The sequence below is a fragment of the Chiloscyllium plagiosum genome, chromosome 40 (genome assembly GCF_004010195.1).
Source record: "Chiloscyllium plagiosum isolate BGI_BamShark_2017 chromosome 40, ASM401019v2, whole genome shotgun sequence".
NCBI classification, from domain to species: Eukaryota; Metazoa; Chordata; class Chondrichthyes; order Orectolobiformes; family Hemiscylliidae; genus Chiloscyllium; species Chiloscyllium plagiosum.
This window is the reverse complement of record NC_057749.1, coordinates 17171733-17194852: the sequence shown is the minus strand read 5'-3', so window position 1 is coordinate 17194852 and position 23120 is coordinate 17171733. Positions and strand designations below refer to the sequence as shown.

At 40.9% G+C, this 23120-nt stretch overlaps 1 protein-coding gene across 1 annotated transcript in view; it reads right to left on the bottom strand.

Moving 5' to 3' along the window:
- The window catches only part of myo9aa (myosin IXAa), a 363558-nt gene that overhangs the window by 283278 nt on the left and 57160 nt on the right, over positions 1–23120 (bottom strand). The window contains exon 2 of the mRNA XM_043680122.1: positions 16578–17484. Within this exon, the coding sequence (XP_043536057.1) occupies positions 16578–17420 (843 nt within the window). The 5' untranslated portion in view covers positions 17421–17484. The remainder of the gene's footprint in view (positions 1–16577; positions 17485–23120) is intronic.

The following is a 23120-nucleotide window of genomic DNA, read 5'->3' as shown; positions in this document are numbered from 1 at the left end:
CCGCTTGTCACTGGCTGCCATTCCGAAAAAGAACCTTTTATTCCCAACTCTCTGCCTTCTGTCAGACAGCCAATCCTCAATCCATACCAGTAGCTCACCTCGAACACCATGGGTCCTCACCTTGCTCAGCAGCCTCCCGTGTGGCACCTTATCAAAGGCCTTTTGGAAGTCTAGATAGACCACATCCACTGGGTTTCCCAGGTCTAACCTACTTGTCACCTCTTCAAAGAATTCCAACAGGTTTGTCAGGCACGACCTCCACTTACTAAATCCATGTTGACTTGTTCTAATCCGACTCTCCTCTTCCAAGAATTTAGAAACCTCATGTTTAGAAACCTCAGGTCATGTTGCGGTTGTACATAACATTGGTTAGGCCACTTTTGGAATATTCCATGCAATTCTGGTCTCCTTCCTATCAGAAGGATGTTGTGAAACTTGGAAGAGTTCAGAAAATATTGACAAGGATGTTGTCAGGGTTAGAGAATTTCAGTTACAGGGAGAGGTTGAATAGGCTGGGGCTGTTTTCCCTGGAGTGTCAGAGGTTGAGAGGTGACCTAAAAGGCTTATAAAATCATGAACGGCATGGACAAAATCTCTTCCCTAGGGTGCGGGAGTTCAGAACTACTGGGCATAGGTTTAGGGTGAAAGGGGAAAGATATAAAAGGGACCTAAGGGGCAACATTTTCACGCAGAGGGTGGTACGTATATGGAATGAGCAGCCAGAGGAAGTGGTGGAGGCTACTACAATTGCAGCATTTAAAAGGCATCTGGATGAGTATATGAATAGGAAGGGTTTGGAGGGATATGGGCCGGGTATTGGCAGGTTGGACTAGATTGAGCTGGGATCTCTGGTCGGCATGGTCAAGTTGGACCAAAGGGTCGGTTTCCATGCTGTACATCTCTATCAATAAAACTGACTCTACCAATAAAACTGAACATATCGTACGCCTTCTTAACAACCCTACCAACCTGGGTGGCAACTTTCAGGGATCTATGCACATGGACTCAGATCTCTCTGCTCATCCACATTACCAAGAATCTTAACATTAGCCCAGTACACTGCATTCCTGTTACTCCTTCCAAAGTGAATCACCTCACACTTTTCCACATTAAACCCCATTTGCCACCTCTCAGTCCAGCTTTGCAGCTTATCTATGTTCCTCTGTAACTTGCAACATTCTTCCACAATGTCCAAAACTCCACTGATCTTAATGTCATCTGCAAATTCACTAACCCATCCTTCTACGCCCACATCCAGGTCATTTATAAAACTGACAAACAGCAGTAGCCCAAAAACAGGTCATTGTTGCTACACCACTAGTAGTTGAACTCCAGGATGAACATTTCCCATCAACCACCACCCTCTGTCTTCTTTCAGCTAGCCAATTTCTGATCCAAACCACTAAATCACCCTCAATCCCATGCATCTGTATTTTCTACAATAGCCTACCATGGTATACCTTATCAAGAACTTTACTGAAATCCATACATACATCACTCTCATCCACCTGTTTGGTCACCATCTCAAATAACTCAATAAAGGTTTGTGAGGCACCACCTGCCCTTCACAAAACCATGCTGAATATCCCTAATCAAATTATTCCTAGATGATTATAAATCCTCTTATAAGCCTTTCCAAAACTTTGCCCACAACCAAGTATGGCTCCCTGGTCAATAACTACCAGGGTTGTCCTTACTCCCTTTCTGGAACAAGGGAACAACATTTGCTATCCTCCAGTCTTCTGGCACTGTTCCTGTAGACAATGACAACATAAAGATCAAAGCCAAAGGCTCTGCAAGCTCCTCTGTAGATGCCCAGAGAATTTTAGGATAAATCCCATCCGGCCCATGGGATTTACCTATTTTCACATTTTCCAGAATTGCTAACACCTTATGAACTTCGATCCCATCTAGTCTAATAGCCTATATCTCAGTGTTCTCCTCGACAAGTGTCTTTTTCCTGTGTGAATACTGATGAAAAATATCTTTTCTATACTGAAAAACGAAGTGAAATTGAAGACATTTTAAAATATAGCTTTTCGTCTTGATATTAGTGATTAAAAATCACCTTGGAGGGTCTTTATTTATCAATACCAATTATTTCAGAGTAAGACAACAGTAACCGCAATATTTGAGAACTTCACGTTCATGTGGAGTGTGAGAAAACTGTGCTAAACTTAAATAAACGTAATTTCATAGGGATGAGGGCAAAGCTGGCTAGAATGGACTGAAAGAGGAGATTAGAGAAAAGACAATTGAGAAGATGCTGTTTTAATAGGTACTTTAATGGAAAAAAAGGAAATCTTTAAAAAACTTTTTTTCACAAAATTACGAAGTAATACAAACAAGTATAAACACTAATATACAGAGATTAGAGAAAAGACAATTGAGAAGATGCTGTTTTAATAGGTACTTTAATGGAAAAAAAGGAAATCTTTAAAAAAACTTTTTTTCACAAAATTATGAAGTAATACAAACAAGTATAAACACTAATATACAATTAAATAAATGAGAAAAAAAAATAAATAATAACCAAAACACCAAAAAAAGGAAAAAAATCCAACTAACTACTAATCTATCCTACAAACAACCAAAACGTAAAATAGGATATCATACATTACTTGCGAAAAATAACGGAATAATTAAATAAGTACATACTCAAAATGAATTAACATCAAGTCATATCATACATTACTTGCGAAAAATAACGGAATAATTAAATAAGTACATACTCAAAATGAATTAACATCAAGTCATAATAAAACCTGTATTTATATGGGACTCCTCCTCCCAGGGGCCCCAAACCAGCCAGAACCACTACCACAGCCAGACAAAAAGCCCTTGACAGTATGGCTGAAATATCGGTGTCGATATAGTTCAGAAAGGGCTGCCATATTTTATGGAATAATTCAGTTTTTTGGTGCACCATATTTGTGAGGAAGTCAAGGAGGATATATTCCATGATTAACCTGTGCCAATTCGAGGGCCTTCAGCTACCCAATTCACTAAGATATATTTCCTTGCACAAAAGGAGAGAATGGAAAATAATTTCCTCCCGTGCACATCCGGGATGGGTGGGGGGGAAATTTGAAAAGCCCAGAAGAGGAGACACTGGATCCAATCTAATCTCCGTTCCCAAGATCTCTGTCAGAGCATTCGCTACCCTGTCCCAGTACCTTCAGATCTTGTGACATGTTCATAGACAGTGCGTGAGAGTGCCCACTTCTATTTTGCATTTAGGATACATTGGGGATGTTCCTACCTTAAATCTTGTCAGTCGTTCAGGTGCTATATGAGCCCTATGGAGTATCTTTAATTGAATAGCTTGAGATCTATTACAAATAGAGATCTTTCTGGCATTTTCCCAGATGCCCTCCCACATTTCTAACGAGATTTCTAACCCCAATTCTTGGTTCTATGTTTTAAACAGTCGTTCCATGTCTTTTGATACCTCATTATATAATAAGTGATAAAGAGTACTGACCAAGGGTGGCCCCATTGGCCATAGCACTCTTCTTTCCCTATCCGATTTGTAGGGACTGTCTAATAATGTGGTCTTCTTCTGTATATAATCTCATATTTGGAAATACCGAAAAAGATCTCCATTAGGCAGTCCAAACTTCTGATGCAACTGCTCAAAAGACATCATAATCTCCCTATCGAACATGTCCCCCAAGCAGGAGATACCTCTGGACCTCCAGGTTTTAAATGCAGCATCTGTCAGCCCTGGCTGAAAACCTGATGCTCCCACTATAGGAGTATAAGGAGAGGTTGTTGTAGTTCTGTTCGCCGAGCTGGAAGTTTTTGTTGCAAACGTTTCGTCCCCTGGCTAGGCGACATCATCAGTGCTTGGGAGCCTCCTGCGAAGCGCTTCTTTGATGTTTCCTCCGGTGTTTATAGTGGTCTGTCCCTGCCGCTTCCGGTTGCCAGTTTCAGCTGTCCGCTGTAGTGGTTGGTATATTGGGTCCAGGTCGATGTGTTTGTTGATGGAGTTTGTGGATGAATGCCATGCCTCTAGGAATTCCCTGGCTGTTCTCTGTCTGGCTTGCCCTATGATAGTAGTGTTGTCCCAGTCGAATTCATGTTGCTTGTTGTCTGCATGTGTGGCTACTAAGGATAGCTGGTCGTGTCGTTTCGTGGCTAGTTGATGTTCATGTATGCGGATTGTTAGCTGTCTTCCTGTTTGTCCTATATAGTGTTTAGTGCAGTCCTTGCATGGTATTTTGTACACTACATTCGTCTTGCTCATGTTGGGTATCGGGTCCTTCGTTCTGGTCAGTTGTTGTCGGAGCGTGGCTGTTGGTTTGTGTGCCGTTATGAGTCCTAGGGGTCGCAGTAGTCGAGAGGTTTTTTGTAGGTTACCCTCATCTTGCCACATTATCCTCCAGGCTTTAATTGTATTTGCAATTTTAATTGTTTTTGCAATAGCTCTCATCTTATCTAAAAATAAAAGATTGATGAGGGGACATTTTGCTTGGGAGGTCTCAATGTCTAGCCAAATTGATTGAGGGTCACAAGAGACCCAATCAGCTATATAGCATAATAAAGAGCTCAACTGATACTTCCTGAAGTCTAGAAAATCCAGTACTTGTTAGAAGCTGCAGCTTTTCAAATTTGATTAGAGGCCGTCTATGATTCCAAATAAAGGAACCAAGCCAGCCGTATAGCTTACGCAACGCCAGTCTCGGCAACATCAGAGGGAGCATTCTTATAGGATATAGGAGACCAGGCAGAATATTAATTTTAACTAGAGCTACTCTGCCTAACCAAGATGTTGGGAGATCTTCCCAGTGTTGAAGGTCCTGCCTTATTTTCTCTAATAGGTGTACAAAATTGGCTTTATACAGCTGACCAAATACTGGGGTGATAAAAATACCTAAGTATAGAAAACCCTCCAGTGACCACAGAAAGAGAAAACAAGATCCATCCGATAAATTGGATATATTGACGAGACTACCCAACGGCATGGTCTCCAATTTCATAAAATTGATTTTATAGCCTGAGAACATACTAAACAGATTGACAACTTGAATTAAGCAGGGCATGGATATCAAAGGATTACTTAAGAAAAGGAGGACATCACCTGCATAGAGAGTGATTTATATTTACCCGAACCAACTCTTGGAGCCGCTATGTTAGAGTAGGTTCATATAGCTTCAGCTAGTGGTTCGATTACTAAAGTGAATAGTAACACAGAGAGGACATCCCCGACGACAGCCCCTACCAACACTGAAGCTATCCAAGCCGAAACCATTGGTGATCACAGCTGCTTTGGGGTCATTGTATCATATTGAGACCCATTTAGAAAATACCTCTCCAATACCGAACCTTTCCAATGTGTAAAAAAGCTATGAACACTCTACCCAATCAAATGCCTTCTCTGCATCCAAGGAGACAACTAGCCCTGGTATTCTTCCCTGTTGACAGGCTTGTTTCATATTTAAGACCCTTCTAATATTGTTAGTTTATCTATGGCCCTTGATAAACCCCGTCCGGTCCACTTTTATGATATATGGTAAGACATTCTCCAATTTTAATGCTAATGTTTTAGAAAGGATTTTAAAATCTACATTTAGCAAGGATATTGGTCTATATTTTGAACAATCTTCTGGGACCTTCCCTTTTTTAAGAGTGAGAGAAATATTTGCTTCTCTCAACGAAGGCGGGAGGCAGTCCTGACTATGTGAGCGATTATACATGTTTATAAGTGGACTAGCCAGTCCCCCTATAAATTCTTTGTAAAACTCAACCTGGAATCCATCTGGTCCAGGTGCTTTGCCACTCTGAAGCTGTCTAATTGCATTGAATACTTCCTAGGTTGTCAGGGGAAGCATTCAGGAAAGACACCTGTTCCAAGGTTAGATCTGGAAAGGCCAAGTTTTTGAAGAAGGACTCCATCTTCTTAGTTCTATCCTCACAGTCCTGCGATTTATACAGTTCAAAATAGAACTTTCTAAAGACTGTATTGATCCTTTTACAATCACAAGTCAGAGTACCAGCACGTTCCCTAATGGAAGTGATAGCTTGAGGAGCCTTTTTTTTTCCTAGCAAGGTATGCTAGGTAACTGCCAGGCTTGTCACCATATTCATATAATCTTTGCTTTGCAAATAATATTTCCCTCTTTGCTGTTTGTGTAAGTGCGATATTCAAGGCTGTCCTAAGGGCTGTGATCCTTTGTAGCTTAGTAACGGAGGACCTATCAACATACGCTGTCTCAGCGGCCTTCAAGCAAGCCTCGAGCAGGCACTGTTGTTCTCCCTTTTGTCTTTTCTGGGTCACAGACTATGAGATGATCAAACCTCGCGCATAAGCCTTAATGGACTCCCACATCATCTATGGGTTACTGGCCGTGCCTGAATTATTTCCAAAAAGGTTTTGAGTTCCTGAGAAAAATATTTTATAAATTTGCTATCCATATGCCAATGGCGGGGGCCTGTCCCATCGTCCCTAGTCTTAACTTTCATATATACTGCGGCATGATCAGAGATTGCTATATTACCTATTTTGCAGGACAATATGGAATTCAAAAGGGTCGAGGGAGCAAAGAACATATCAGTTCTAGTATGACACTTGCGTGGATTTGAGTAGAAAGTAAAGTCTCTGCCCTGGGGGTGAAGACATCTCCACACATCTACTAGCCCTAGCTCCTTATTCAGATCCTCCAATTGTCTAGATCTGAGAGATATACCCACAGTACTCTTAGGTATCCTATCTGTCTCTGAGTTCATAATACAATTAAAATCTCCTCCTATAATTGTATGGCGGGCCCCAAAAAACCATCAACTTAGAGAACGCTTCCGCTACAAATTTGAAGGGGTGTGCCGGGGGGCAATAAAGTTTCAAAATTCCGTATATTAGGGCTTTGATCAGTATATACCGTCCAGACTCACCTTTATTTGGCTTAAGATTTTGAAAGGAAGATTCTTCCAAATGAGAATGACTACTCCCCTACTTTCTGAACTAAAAGATGAGAAAAAAGCCTGGTCAAACCCACCCTGTTGTAATTTTAAGTGTTCTTTGTCAAGTAGATGTGTCTCTTGTAAGAGAGCTATATCAACCCTTTCTTTTTTGACGTTTGATAATTCACCAATCTTTTTGATTGGTGAATTACTTCCCTTGACATTTCAGGTGCCCCACCTAAGCAAATGGCTAGTCATGATCATCCAGGCAAGCCCGAGATTCCCCCAGGAGGAAGAACCCCATCCAAAACACCTTGAATAAAGACCATGGAAAACTCACAAAAGCAAAACTTCTGTAAGACATTTACACCAACACAACTAAAAACTATTCCTAAGTGAAGAAAACAATACAAAACACATTTGAAAGGTGATTTTCCCCCTTGCTCCCAGGAGGAGTAACTAACTACCTGTCAATAACCTTACTGTAAGCTCTCCTAACTAGTGTCCCACCCTCGACCCAGGCAGTATAAAATAGAGTAGACAAATTCGAGTGCTCTATGAAACCAAAATTAAAAGTGAGTGACCCAACCACCCCCCCACCCACACCTAGGTGTATTTAGCAAGCATAATACAAAATATAAATATATAAAACTACAAAGTTACAATGCTAGCAATTATTAGAAAACTAAGTAAAATGAAAGAAGAAAACCCTGCTCTAGTAAAAAGGTAGAACAAAACAAACCCCTCTCCCACACAAATCGAATAAGCCGCACGACCTGTAAAATAAAAATCACATAGCAAATAACAAATAAGCCCGGGGGGTGGGGAGGGGGGAAGGTAATGAGGGAAGGTAATGAAAAAAAGATGAAAAAGGAAAAAAGGGTAAACCAGGTTTGGTGGGGGGGGGGGGGGCAGCAAAATAAAATCGTCATCCATACGGTTTAAGTCTCACAGTCTAGAGTCCAAGAATTCTTTAGCCTTCTCCGGTGATCCAAAGTTATATATGGATCCTTCGAAGCTGAAGCGCAGCATTGCTGGGTAACACATAGTGTGTTGGATATTTAGGTCTCTTAGACACTTTTTCGCCTCATCGAATGCCCTCCTCTTGCAGACCACGTCTGGAGAAAATTCCTGGAATAACATAATTCTGGAATCCTTGTGCACCATGGCCTGAGGATCCTTCCCCAGGACTTTGAGGCTTCCAGGAACATCTGCTTCTCTCTATAACATTGGAGCCAGAACAGAACTGGGCGGGGGCACTGGTCTGACCCAGGCCTGCACCTGTACCTGGCCTGATCCAGACTCCAACTTTAATATTTGAGGGAGCCATTGCTTCAGAAAGTCTACAGGGTGGCCTTCCTCTTCATGTTCGGGAAGGCCCAGCAACCGAATATTTTTTCGACAGCCCCGATTGTCGAGGTCACCAATGTGCTCTTCCACGGTCCAGATTCACTGCTCGAGAGCCTGGATCTGGCCCACGGTTGACTCAGCAGGAGTCTCCAAGGCCGCGGCCTTTTGCTCTGCCCCTCTGTCGCGCTGTTCAAGGTTTTCAACAACTCCCACCTGGTCCTGGATTCTTCAATGAAGGCATCGATCTTCTCCTGCAGCTTGTTGATCCTGGAGATCAGGCTCGCCTCCGCAGGTAAGTCCCCTGAGGCGGCCACGGGCGTCTCCACTGCTGCTGGAGGGAGTGGGGGAGGGGTCCCTGTCTGTTGCAAACTGCGGGAATTTTTGCCCTTAGCCATTTTAAGAACAACACCAAGTTGTTCAAGTTTGATGCAAAATGACTAATTATGACTCTCAACAAAGATATATCTGAGTGAAGAAGGATTCTAGGAAAGGGATAAAACAACCATGACCAACCAAGGACATTAAAGACAGCATTAAATTGAGAAACAAAAAAAAAACAGCATAGCATTATTTGTGGTAAACCCAGAGTATTGGGAAAGTTTTAAAAATAAACAAAAATTGTGCAAAAAACAAATGAAGAGGGGAAAATGAACTTTGAGAAAACAAATTAGCAAGTAACATAAAAAGTCAGTGAGAGCTACCTTAAATATATAAAAAGGAAGAGAAGGGCCAAAGTGGTAATCAGCCTGATGGGAAAGATGAATGTGAAGCCTAGAAATGGGCTTGGGTTGAATAAGTACATTGCCATCACTTTCGTTGTGGAAAATACAAATGGCATTCCAAACAAACTAAAGGTAATAACAAAACTTTTAGAAATACATAACATAATCAGACTCAGCATATTGAACAATTGCTTAAAATCCTCCTCTTGGGACTAAGAAAACTGATACCAAACAGTGGTGTTAACACTGTTCAAGGCAAGAATACCTAACTAGTTGTTGATATAGGATCAAGCTTGTAAACTTTTTTCTGTATGTCTCCTAAAAAAATCAAATTGTTTCTAAGCTAAAGTCATTGTGACACTTTCTAGTCTGCATGAACTAAGTTTGATTAATTCATGCCCAGTGGACTTGTGGGAAAAAAAACAAAGAAAATATTTCCAAGACACTTTGAAGGATCTCCTTGAAGTATGGCATAATGACATTAATGAGAAACTTCCTACCAAATACCAGACTAATGCCATCTACAGGTTCGCTGATGACACCACCATCATCGATCGAATCTCAAATGACAATGAAACAGACTATAAATGAGAGGTGGAAGACCTGGAGAACAACCTAGCTCTCAATGTCGGCAACACCAAGGAACTCATTATTGACTTTCGGCGTGATGTTACTCATGCTCTCCCTACACATTAACAGCACAGAGGTGGAACAAGTGGAGAGTTTCAAGCTCCTGGGAGTGATCATCCACAACAACGTTTTTTGGACTCTTCACGTGGACGCACTGGTTACAAAGGGTCAACAATGTTCTTCTTCCTCAGGGAGCTGAGGAAATTTGGCATGACGACGAATACCCTTGCCAACTTTTACAGGTTCGCTATCAAGAGCATTCTGTCTGGATGTACCACTACCTGGTATGGCAACTGTACCACTCAAGATCGGAGACGATTACAGAAGTGGTGAACTCGGCCCGGACAATAACGAAAGCCAACCTCCCATCTATACAATCCATCTACCAGGCCCGCCGTCAAGGAAAGGCTGCCAGCATTCTCAAAGATCCATCCCACCTTGGCAACCTCTACCATCGGAGAGATGGTACAAAGGCTTGAACATACACACCAGCCAGTTTCGCAACAATTTCTACCCTACCGTTGTTAGGGTACTGAATGGACTCAAACTTAACATTTGCCTGTACCTGTGTTTTTATTTTTGCCGCTGTTTACCTATGCTACTTAACTATGTGAGCTGTCTGTATTGCTCACAAGACAAAGCTTTTCACTGGGCCTCAGTACACGTGACAAAAAATTCAGTTCAATTCAATTCAAGAGTTGAGAGGTCATGTTGCAGCTGTACAGGTCATTGGTTCGGCCACTTTTGGAATATTGTGTGCAATACTGATCTTCTTCCTATTGGAAGGAATGTTGGGAAACTTGAAAGGGTTCAGAAAAGATTTACAAGGATGTTGCCAGGGTTTGGAGGATTTGAGCTATAGGGAGAGGCTGAATAGGCTGGGCTGTTTTCCCTGGAGTGTCAGAGGCTGAGGGTGACCTTATAGAGGTTTATAAAATCATGAGGGGCATGGATAAGATAAACAGCCAAGGTCTTTTGCCTGGGGAGGGAGAGTCCAGAACTAGGCGGAGTATGTTTAGGGTGAGAGGTGAAAGATATAAGAGGGACCTAAGGAGCAACGTTTTCATACAGAGGATGGTGTGTGTATGGAATGAGCTGCCAGAGGAAGTGGTGGAGGCTGGTATAATTACAGCATTTAAAAGATACCTAGATGGGTACATGAACAGGAAGGCTTTAGAGGGATATGGGTCAGGTGCTGAAAAATGGGACTAGATTAGGTTAGGATATCTGGTCGGCATGGACAGTTTGGACTAAAGGATCTGTTTCCATGTTGTACACCTCTATGACTCCATGACTTTTAACAGCACATGATTCCAGGGAATTCTATTGCTAAATCCATTAACTAGACAATATCATAAATATAATTGCCAGATACTCAAACTTAGAAATAATTAAATCAATATAAAACATATTTATTTTAATGGCAAATGATGCAGAAAGTGCATTCAACTCCTTCAATAAATGCCTTGAAGAATATATCCATATTCTTCACAATGACTGTAAAAATATTTAATTCATAAAATTAATTGCAATAGCAATGTTGTGGCCTTTTTCTGAATGAAGAAGCTCCTTTGTCATTGAAATTGTGAAAATAACATGGCTTATAGTCACATGAACATGTTTTGAAAATTAATTTTTGTATCATTTTATTCTACTGGTAATGCAAAAGTAATTTAGAGAATGGGAAAATTTCACCTTTTGCACCAGAATTAGTACAACACATTATCACAACTTCAACAAATATTTAACAGATAACTGATCAAAATAAGCACTTGAAGCATGTATGTTCCCTAAACGCAGTTCAAAAAAATCCAACCTAATCTTGGAATAATGCTTCTTAAAAATACTGTTTTTGTAGTTGGTTACAATAACTGTCCTCACTACTCCTGGAATGGGAGGGTGTGGTGGTTGCGTAGTGAAGGAACCATTAAGATTCCTACTCCAATTACCCTTGAACACATCTGAATGTCAGACAAGAATATATCAAGGACTAGTTGTGATAATGTCCACATTAAATTTGCCTTTTAGTATGCAGTATCAAGATGGAGACTTGAAGAATGACACCTGAGTGAAATACCTCAGACAGTATTGATAGGTCACTGTCCCAAAACAAAATATTACTCAATTGTTTTCATTTCCAATTAATTTGACAGTATTATCAGGCAAAAAATACACGAGACGCTGGAAAACTTTTTAAAAAATCATAAGGTATTAAAGCCCTCATCAACAGACAAAACTCCTGCTGAAAGGAATGGTAACCACACAGATGAACATTACACTAAAAGCACTGGCTGCGCTCCCACCTGCCCAACAAATATGAACTCAGAGCAAAATATTGGCCTTCAGTGCTGGCAAACTAACAAAACACATTCCTCAAGCTGCATTTGAACACTCCAATACACAGATTAATCAGTAATAGGTTGATAGCAAATCAGGTTGTTCAAACAATTGCTTCCAACGCAAAGCACTTCAACTATATTATTAACCAACTAGTTTGAAATTAACAACTATGCTAAAATTAATGGCCATACATTGTTAGCCAACTGCATTCCAAATGAGAATTTTTTTCTCCAGGTGATAAACTGACAACAGTTAAAACTGACATCCTGAAAACATTATGCAATTTTATTTCTTAATTATTGAATATATTTTTAGAGATGATGTTTCACTATTTCAAAAAGTACTGCAACAAAATTAACTCATCTCTTTTGGTTGCACAAATATTACAATTCATAAACTTAGTGAACGTAGCAAATTCTTATTATCAACACAGACAAAAATTTCGGGAAAAATTCCTGGGAGTGAAAGCAGAGATTCACAAACAGTTCTAAAGCAAGGTCACTGGACCTGAAATGTTAACTTTGCTTTCTCTCCACAGCTCAATCCCAGACTTGCTGAGTTTTTTTAGGAATGTCAGTTTTTGTTTTTGACCTCCAGAATCTGCAGGTCTTCAGGTTTTTTTTACAATTAACACCACCTCATTCTCAGGTCGTGAACAATGCATCCCAAACCACTGTCCAGTTATAACCTAGTCTAAAGCCTCTCACTTGTGGGACATTCAAGAGGTAAATGTTGTAACTCGCCTTCACCTCCCTGTAAGCTCAGCTTGCAGATTTTCAACTACATTTAATTTGTCCTCAAAAATAAAAAAGACAAGCTATTGGGAGGAAGGTTTTGAGGGGAATTGAAAATGGCCTAAAACAGAGAATGCAAAAGGTGGATGGAAATGCATTGACAGTGACATGACAAGGAATTGTCTGCAGGGTATTACAGAGATATCAATTATTGATCATTAAAAACGTGTTTATGACCTTAACTAGTTACATAACTTACAATATCTACTCAGTGTGAAGCCATTAATTAAACTACAATTAGAAATGTAAGAAATAATTTGTCTAGAAGCCTGCAATAAATCAATCCATCCATCCATATACAGATCAATGATGAATGCTATTAAAGCACTATACTTTCAAAGTAATATTATTTGCATGGTGTTATGGTGGTGAAGAGTGCAACCTGCATAGCCTTAATTCTAGATCAAATGTAATGATAAGGACCAGGTTTTGCAACAGATAAATAAATAAAGAGCTACTCAGCCTTGCAAGTGGAAAACTTAACCAGATCACTTTTGCTTCTGCGAGTTACTGTATCTCACATCCCAGCATTTTAGCAAACTTGATCTTGGTATTCTCATCTCACTTCACAAATTTGAGAAAAGCCCTCTCAGAAATGGAGAGCAAAGCAGAGATTCCACGGCACACATAAAAAACACATTTCATCATTTTTGGGGTTTAAAATGTTAGTTTCTTTTTGCAGCACATCAAGCCATGCCAAACCCATTTCCATTAGGGGGCTGAAGACAAAAAGGTGGAGGTTGCAGTTGCAACAACGATAAGGTAAGAACAAGAGGAAACTCTCCCAAGATGTTCGGGGTGCAAGACCCAGACAAGAATCCAGTACACACAGCCCATGTGTGAGTCAGAGTCAGAGAAACTGGACTTGGGGTGAAAACGTCACAGGAGAAGCTACAAGTAAGAAACAAGCCAACATTCCCAGACTTTTTTGGGAGATGATGTAGTGATTGGAATGAGGGCCAGGTGGATCGCATTGACTATGAGATCCTTGATTGAGTTTGTTAATCAGGGAGCCCTGGCTGACAAATATAAACAGAAGATTCAGAGATCCTCCTTATTGTAGGGACTGACTCCGAGCTGGCTGCCTATGTACTGCGCACATATGAATAAAGGGTGGCTTGGTGACGGGATATCAGCCTCTATGCTGTTATTTCACCTGCTCCAGCTATGATTGTGTTTAAAGTACAAGGCCAAGATATTTTTCATAAGACAGGATGCAGGTAGCGATTTTCTAAAATTTTGGGTTCTGCACCCATAGATACTTAAAATAAGCAGTTCGTTAATCATAGGAGGTATGGTTAGTAAGTTTGCACATGACACCAAAATTGGAGGTGTAGCGGACAGCAAAGAAGATTATGTTGGAGTATAACGTGATCTTGATCAGATGGACCAATGGACAATGGACCAGATGGAGTTTAATTTAGTTAAATGTGAGGTGCTGCATCTTGGAAAGGCAAAACAGGGCAGAATTTATATACTTAATGGTTAGGTCCTGGGGAATGCTGCTGAACAAAGAGACCTTGGAGTGCAGGTTTATAGTTCCTTGAAAATGGAGTCGCAGGTAGTGAAGGCAGCTTTGCTTTACTTGCCTTTATTGGTCAGTCCACTGAGTATCGGAGTTGGGAGGTCATGTTGCTGCTGTACACGACATCAGTTAGGCCACTTTTGGAACATTGCTTCTAATTCTGGTCTCCCTGCTATAGGACAGATGTTGTGAAATTTGAAAAGGGTTCAGAAAAGGTTTATAAGGATGTTGCCAGTGTTGGAGGTTTTGAACTATACGTAGAGGCTGAATAGACAGGCTATTTTCTCTAGAGTGCTGGAGGCGGAGGCGTGACCTTAAACAGGTTTATTAAATCATGACGGGCATGGATAGGGTAAATAGACAAGGTCGTTTCCCTGCGATGGAGGAGTCCAAAACTGAAGGGCATAGGTTTAAGATGAGAAGGGAACGATTTAAAAGCGACCTAAGGGGCAACCTTTTCACTCAGAGGATGTGTGCATGGAATGAGCTGCCAGAGGAAGTGCTGGAGGCTGATACAATTGCAACATTTAAAAGGCATCTGGATAGGTATATTAATAGTAAGGGTTTAAGGGAATACAGGCCCAAATGCTGGAAAATGGGACTTGGTTTTTTAAAGAATATCTGGTCGGCATGGATGAGTTGGACCAAAGGGTCTGTTTCTGTGCTGTATATCTCTATGACTCTATCTGCGTGTTTTTGAGGCACCTTCTGGGAAATTTTATTTCTGTTCTTTTCCTATGATAAGATGAATGCTTCCCATATTGTTGGGTCTCTCCCTCCCCACCTTAAACAATGCCAACATTGTTGACTTTGCAGCACATTTTATTGTGCTCTTAGGGATCAATCCAGATGCAAGTAATATACTTGGTTAACACAATTTATGCGCACAGTTTGATCAAAGAAATGCACTTTTGCAAAAATGAATATTTATATACTGAGGGGCCAATCACACTGATTTAAAGCTGAAAGAAGTCAACAACATCATACTTCGTTTAAGAAAAGCAGAAACAAATTCACAGGCCTTTTACTTCTGATTTATGGAAGGAGAACAAGAGGATGCTCAAAATTTCCTGAAAAACAGCCAAGCTTCTGAAAGTGACTGTCTTGTATTTTCACAACCCTCAAGGTTAAATCAACACAATGAACTTTAACTCATTCCTTCCAAGGATTTCAACTGCAATTTCTTTCCTCCTTGAAATTACAAGTTTATTATCTAACCACAATTTGATTACTTTTCAGCATTTTTTTAATCTTCGGGCCTTTAATATATCTTTTGTTACTATAAAGCTCACAATCATCCAAATTAATCCAATCATCTCCTGGAATTTGCAAGATTTTATTTCATAACCTGATTTACATTGTCTGAACAGAACCAAAATGGACTTAAAGTCAGGCAGCATGGTTTAATGGTATGGGTTTCAAGCAGTTAGTTAGATGCTTGCAACCAGCAATTTTACCAGCATAAGATGTCAAAATGTCATTTAATTCATTTTTGAAGCAGAAGGGATTGAGGGATCTAGGAGATAAAATGATTGGTATTTACAACAGGAGAGCTTAGAGTTGGCTGTCATTATAAGCAAAAATTGGAAAACACTATAGGTGATATTAGTTTTAATTTTCGCTTTCAGCAGTTGATGGGGTCTTGAAGCTGGATGTGGAACCTCTTATTCATCTCTGTTAGAGCTAACAAGCTGGGGCTGCCATCTTGTTGTTAGAATTGTTTATGGGACAATCTATTTTACTGATTTTGCCTTTGCCAAGGGTGTGTGTATGGGATGTTACTATATTGGAACAGTTAATTAGTAGCAGTTAATATATATTATTTTGTTAAGCATTTTGATAGTTACAGTTAATCCAATTCTTTTATTTTACCTGTATTTTAACTGTAAAAATGAAGTGTGCTTTGCTGAAAGAGTAGTTTGACCAATCAAATTGCATCTGGAGCACAATGTCTTAACATACCTTTAAAATAAGAAGCAATTAGGGTCTAGGCTATCTTCTTAATACATTTTAAGGGGGTTTGGTCTGATCCATAACACAACCAACATATTACTGAAGAACTGCAGATGCTGGAAATCAGAAACAAAAATTAAAAATTGTTGAATAAACTCAACAGATCTGGCTAGATCTGTGGAGAGAAAGCAAAGTTAATGTTTTAGATCTAAGGAATCCTCAGAAATGTTTTTCCAGCAATTTTGGTTTATATCACAAGACTTGCTCTTTATACAGCACTGATTTATTATAATAAAAACAGCATTTGACTACATCTGTAGTCTTCCTTCTGTAAAAAGAGAAATATCTATAGCAGCATCTTACCTCCAGTACAGGACCCGCTCCAAGAATAATTTGTTCCACTCCACTGGCAAAACCCTTCTGGCTCAGAGCTGTAAGATGATGGATCAGGAAATTTGTACTTTGTGTCTTCCCTGAACCACTTTCACCTGAAATAACTATACATTGGTTCTTTTTGCGTTGCAGCATGGCATGATATGCCACATCAGCAACTGCATATATATGGGGCTCCAGCTTTCCCAGTTGGTGATTATCATACATTTTTACATATTTGGGATTGTAAATAGGAAGAAATTTGAAAGGGTTTATGGCAATTAAAATCGTTCCCACATACGTGTAGATTTTTTCTTGTTTAAACCTGTTGCGCAGGTTGTCCAGGAGTGCTTTTTCATTCAAGTCCGGTAGATTGCACAAATCATTATAATCCTTCTGCGGGGGTTGGGGCAAAAATCCCCGCTCCATCATCCTCCTTCGCTCCTCCGTCACTCTCAGCCATGACTGTAGATTATTATAATGAATTGAGCCATCAAGATTTTTTTCTCTAAGTAAGAAGCGATAGTCCTCGCTGCTGAATCGATTTTCTAGGGCACTGCGTGGCCAAAGCATCATGCGCTGCACAGGACAGTCTGATGGATTGAGTATCCACTCCTCCCCACCAAATTCTTTTACTTCTGCCAGGACGTAGCATTTCGTCTTTTCAAGCTGCAATTTATAAATAAGGGTTTCTATAACTTCTGCAGCACTAGTGTTTTTCCTTGCAGTAACAGGGCAATAAATGGTGTCTTCTGCTATATTCCCTGGGTAAACTTGTAATGTAAACTCATTGTCTTCATAGCGTCGTCTTCCTCCAATGTCATGCACATTCATATTGGATCAACTGTGCCATCAGCACTGATAGCACATCCATACAGTAGGATTCATGACATCACACCTGAAACAAAATCAATAGCAGATTAAATTTTCAGTTGTATTTAGCATGGAATATTACATCGCCACAGCCTAATACTCTGTAACCACAGGCTACAAATAAAACAAATATCTTCATTCATGTTTAAATGCAAATTTCCAAACAACGTGACTATACATGATACTGTTACATTTTGCAAGGGTCTACTTAAGTATTAGGGAAGTCATATGTCATACTCAATAGCGTCCCTATCTCAGAGTCAAAATTTTTGAGTTCAAGACTTGGTGGTCAAAGAAGGTGTCTCCAAATTGCAACCAAAATGGTTGCTTAGTAACCCACAAATTATTTCAACACATCCAGTGACAGGCAATAGGAGTGGAGGAAATTCATGTAATGAAATAAACAGTTGGAGATTCCACTGTGACTTCCACACGCATGTAGAAGCATTTTTGCCACAGCATCTCAAAAATTCAAATGATTCATAACACAACAATACCATAAGTCATGTTAGATATTTCAAAAGACTGCTATTAGCCTTGCTGCTTCGTACACAAGTCTGATACTTAATTAAGTCACTGCATTATACAAGTGGCACATTGCCCATTGTCATTTTTAAAAGCTGAATACTGCAAGTACTTATCAGATTTATTAAAGGGTCAATGACCTGTATTTTCAAGAGCCATGAAAATTCAGGTCTTTGATACTATTGGAGATGTAGACTTAACCCCAAAGCACAAAGATCATGATTAACAATCTGCATTCCCAGAGGGTTCAAGTGTTAACTTGCTTTCTGACAGTGTCATAATGTGCAACATCTCCAATTCAATGAATCCAAAAACATTGGTGTAGATGTACATTAAAAAGATCAATAAAATAATTTAACACATTATTATGAAAACATATTAATGCCAAATAGCAAAGGCGATGGCCGGGCAGTATTATCACTGGACTATTAATCCAAAAACTCAGCACCTGTGTTTAAATCCTGCCACAGCAGATGGTAGAATATGAATTCAATGTGAAAAAAGATCTAGAATGAGGGATCTATTGATAAGCATGCTGTATTCCAAAATGGCAGCGCAGTAAGGGTGTTGAGTCCAAGAATTGTCATCCTCCATCGGCTTTCTTTCTCTTTTTTTTGCTTCTCTTTACTTTTTTTTCTTAGTTTTTCTCTTCTTTAAAGTCTGGAAAGTGGCCGGTAAAGGAGACAGCCTCCAACAGCGGCAATTGCAACAACGCAAGGATGATCTGGACATGGTTCCACCCAGCCCAGGGTCTCCCACTGAACAAGGAGCAGGTCCTGGGCTGACTTGTCCCAGCCTGGACTCCAGGTCCACAACTAGGCTCAGTCATCTGAAGGAGTGAAACCATCGGTGAAGATGCTGCAGTGCCTGGAGGAGTGTTGGATGGGGAACAGGAGGCTTCTCCCAGCCCAATGTCAAGGTGGCTTCCAACAGCCCAACATGGCAGTTCTGTCCCTTATCTTCAGGGTATTCCATCATTCGTTAATCAGCTCTCCCTATGCCAGGAGACACAACTGAACTGTGATGAACCTTGTCTTATTTTTACCTTTTTATATTGAACGATGTCTCAATAATATAGTTGCCATGATGTGACTTATAAAACATTTCATTATACGTTTCACATTAAAGAACACGCGACATTTCTATTCTAGATTAGAGTGGTGCTGGAAACGTACAACAGTTCAGGCAGCATCAGAGGAGCAGTAAAATCGACATTTCAGGCAAAAGCCCTTCATCATGAATACCAGGTAGGACAAGTCATGGGGACAGTGCTGAGGCTGAGCTGGAAGTTTGGAACTGGGGTGAGGGAGGGGAAATGAGTAAACTGTTGAAGTTCACATTGATGCCTGGGGTTGAAGTGCTCCAAGGCGGAAGATGAGACGTCCTTCCTCCAGGCGTCTGGTGGTGAGGGAGCAGTGGTGAAGGAGGCCCAGGACCTACATGTCCTCGGAAGAGTGGGAGGGGGAGTTGAAATGTTGGGCCACGGGGCGGTGTAGTTGATTGGTGCGGGTGTCCCGGAGATGTTCCCTAAAGCGCTCTGTTAGGAGGCGTCCAGTCTCCCCAATGTCGAGGAGACCGCATCGGGAGCAACAGATACAATAAATGATATTAGTGGATGTGCAGGTAAAACTTTGATGGATGTGGAAGGCTCCTTTAGGGCCTTGGATAGAGGTGAGGGAGGAGGTGTGGGTGCAAGTTTTGCAATTCCTGCGGTATCAGGGGAATGTGCCAGGATGGGAGGGTGGGTTATAGGGGGGGCGTGGACCTGACCAGGTAGTCACGGAGGGAACGGTCTTTGCGGAAGGCGGAAAGGGGTGGGGAGGGAAATATATCCCTGGTGGTAGGGTCTGTTTGGAGGTGGCGGAAATATTGGCGGATGATTCGGTTTATGCGAAGGTTGGTAGGGTGGAAGGTGAGCACCAGGGCGTTCTGTCCTTGTTACGGTTGGAGGGGTGAGGTCAGAGATGCGGGATGTGGACGAGATGCGTTGGAGGGCATCTTTAACCACGTGGGAAGGGAAATTGCAGTCTCTAAAGAAGTAGGCCATCTGGTGTGTTCTGTGATGGAATTGGTCCTCCTGGGAGCAGATACGGCGGAGGCGGAGGAATTGGGAATACAGGATAGCATTTTTGCAGGAGGTGGGGTGGGAAGAGGTGTAATCCAGGTAGCTGTGGGAGTCGGTGGGGGTGTAAAAGATGTCGGTGTCAAATCGGTGTCATCAATGGAGATGGAGGTGTCCAGGAAGGAGAGGGAGGTGTCAGAGATGGTCCAGGTAAATTTAAGGTCAGGGTGGAATGTGTTGGTGAAGTTGATGAATTGTTCAACCTCCTTGTGGGAGCACGAGGTGGTGCCAATCCAGTCATCAATGTAGCGGAGGAAGAGGTGGGGAGTGGTGCCAGTATAATTACAGAAGATCGACTGTTCTACGTAGCCAACAAAGAGACAGGCATAGCTGGGGCCCATACCCCTTTGGTCTGGAAGAAGTGGGAGGATTCAAAGGAGAAATTGTTAAAGGTGAGGACCAGTTCGGCCAAACGAATGAGTGTGTCGGTGGAAGGGTACTGTTGGGGATGTCGGGAGAGGAAGAAACAGAGGGCTTGGAGGCCCTGGTCATGGCGGATGGAGGTGTAGAGGGATTGGATATTCATGAAGCCATTGCTGATCATCAGAAAACTCCATCTGTCTCACTAATATCTTCCAGGAAAGGAAATCGCCATCCACACCTGGGCTAGCCGACATGTAATCCAGATCTATAGCAATGTAGTTGGCTCTCAAGTGCCTGTTGAAATGACATAGCAAGCCACTCAGTTCAAGGACAGCTAATAAATGCTCACCAACCAGTGACGCCCATTTCTCAAGTAATTTTTTTTAAATGCTCATATTAAGCAAAATAATAATTACTTCAAATTTCTGACAGCAACAAGGAATCTAGTAGTAGTAGTAGTAGTAGTAGGGATAGCACAATGAGGGAGATCAATGCTGTTCACTGCAGCAAAGAGCAAGAATCCAGACAGACATGCCTGGTGTCAGGGTTCAGAACATCTGCCAGGGGCTGGAAAGGAACTTGCAGTGAAAAGAGGAGGCTCCAACAGTCATTGTCCACATAGGTAACAATAAAATGGGCAAAACCAGGAAAGACATTCTGCACAGCATGTATATCAAGCTCAGCATGTATATCAAGCTAGGAGGGGAAAGTGAGGACTGCAGATGCTGGAGGTCAGAGCTGAAAATGTGTTGCTGGAAAAGCGCAGCAGGTCAGGCAGCATCCAAGGAGCAGGAGAATCGACCTTTCGGGCCTGAAGAAGGGCTCATGCCCGAAACGTCGATTTCCTGCTCCTTGGATGCTGCTTGACCTGCTGCGCTTTTCCAGCAACACATTTTCAGCATGTATATCAAGCTAAGCATGAAATTAAAAATGAAACTTCAGAAGTTTTAATCTCTGAATTTTTAGCTGAGCTACATGAAAATTGAAATAGGTTACAGATTATTACATGGCTCAAAGATTGGTGTTGGCACCAACACTGGGGAAAATGGGCATTACACTGTTGGGATGGTCTACACCTCAACTGTGCTGGGGCCAGTGGTCTTGTCAACTGCAGAATCAGGAAAGTAGAGAAGGTTTTAAACTAAATACTGGGGGCAAGTTATCACATGGGAAGATGTGGTATATCAAAAAGTAGAGATGAAATAAGAGAAAAATGGGAACATGGGTCAGAAAATGGCAGGAAGGGACAGAAAAAAAAAATTGGATACACCAATCAAGACCAGGTGTTACAAAGATAACAAAAATGACAAAACTAAAAGCTCTATTTCTGAAAGTGCAAAGCATTCATGACAAAGTCAACAAATTGATAGCGTACAATGAATTAAATAAACATAATTTAATAGCCATTTTAGAGACAAAACAATTTCCTGGCAAAACTCAATAGGTCTGTCAGCATCTGTGACTCAGGATCACCAGACTCAAAATATTAACTCTGCTTTGTCCCACAGATGCTGCCAGTCCTGCTGAGTTTCATCAACAAGTTCTGATTTGTTTCAGATCTCCAACATTCTTTCTTTAATTTAGCCATTTCTGAGAAGTGACAGCAGAATGACAAGGATTCGCTCATTATTGAAGAGCATATGTCATTCAGGAAGAAAAGGTGAGGTAAAAGTAGAAGATCAGTGCAGTTAATAATGGATGGCATTTGAGCAACAATAAGAGATGACATTGGCTCAGGAGGTCAAGATGTAAACCTGGTTTGGGTAGAGATGGGGAACAGTGGAGTAAAGAAGTCACTCGTGGGAGTTGTTTACAGACCCCTAACTAACGACAATATGGGACAAAGTATACAAGAAGAAATACTGGAAGCTTGTGATAAAGGGACAGCAATAATCTTGTGTGATTTTAATCTGGATGGAAACTTTAAAATTCAGATTTACAGTAGTAAACTGGACAAGGAGTTCATGGAATGCTTTCAAGATAGTTTCTTAGATCATTATGTTCTGTAACCAAATAAAGAGCAGGTTATATGAGACTTGGCATTGTGTAATGTGACAAGATTAGTTAATGACCTCAAACAAAGGACAGCCCGAGATAGTAGTGATCACAATATGGTTGAATTTTACATGAAGTTTGAAAGGGAGAAAATTGTGTTTGAGACTAGCATTCTAAAACTAAATAAGGACAAGTGTTCAGAAATAAGATGGCAGGCTGGCTAAGGGATAGATCATTAGAAATATGGACATTTAACTGAAAATTTCAGTATATTCAGAATAAGCATATTCCTACCATTAAGGAGAATTCTTAAGGGAGGACCTACCACCCACGGTTAGATAAGGAAAGTAAGGAAAGCAGGGAACTTAAGGCAAACGCATATAAATGTCCACAGGCAAGTGACAGGTCAGAATAAAATTTTAGACATTTTCTGCAGTTCTAGAATCAGTCGGAATAGATTAGAGTATGAGGGGAAGGCAAAGAGAAATGCAAACACAGATAGCAAAAATTTTTAAATAGCAGGAATTTAAATGAGCAGTCAGTAAACATAGTACTGATCGTCTAAGAGATCCTGGGAGTAGGCAGTTAATAGATGATAAGGGAAGTGGTGGATTAAGTGAACAAAAACATTTTGCTCCTATCTTCACTGAAGAGAT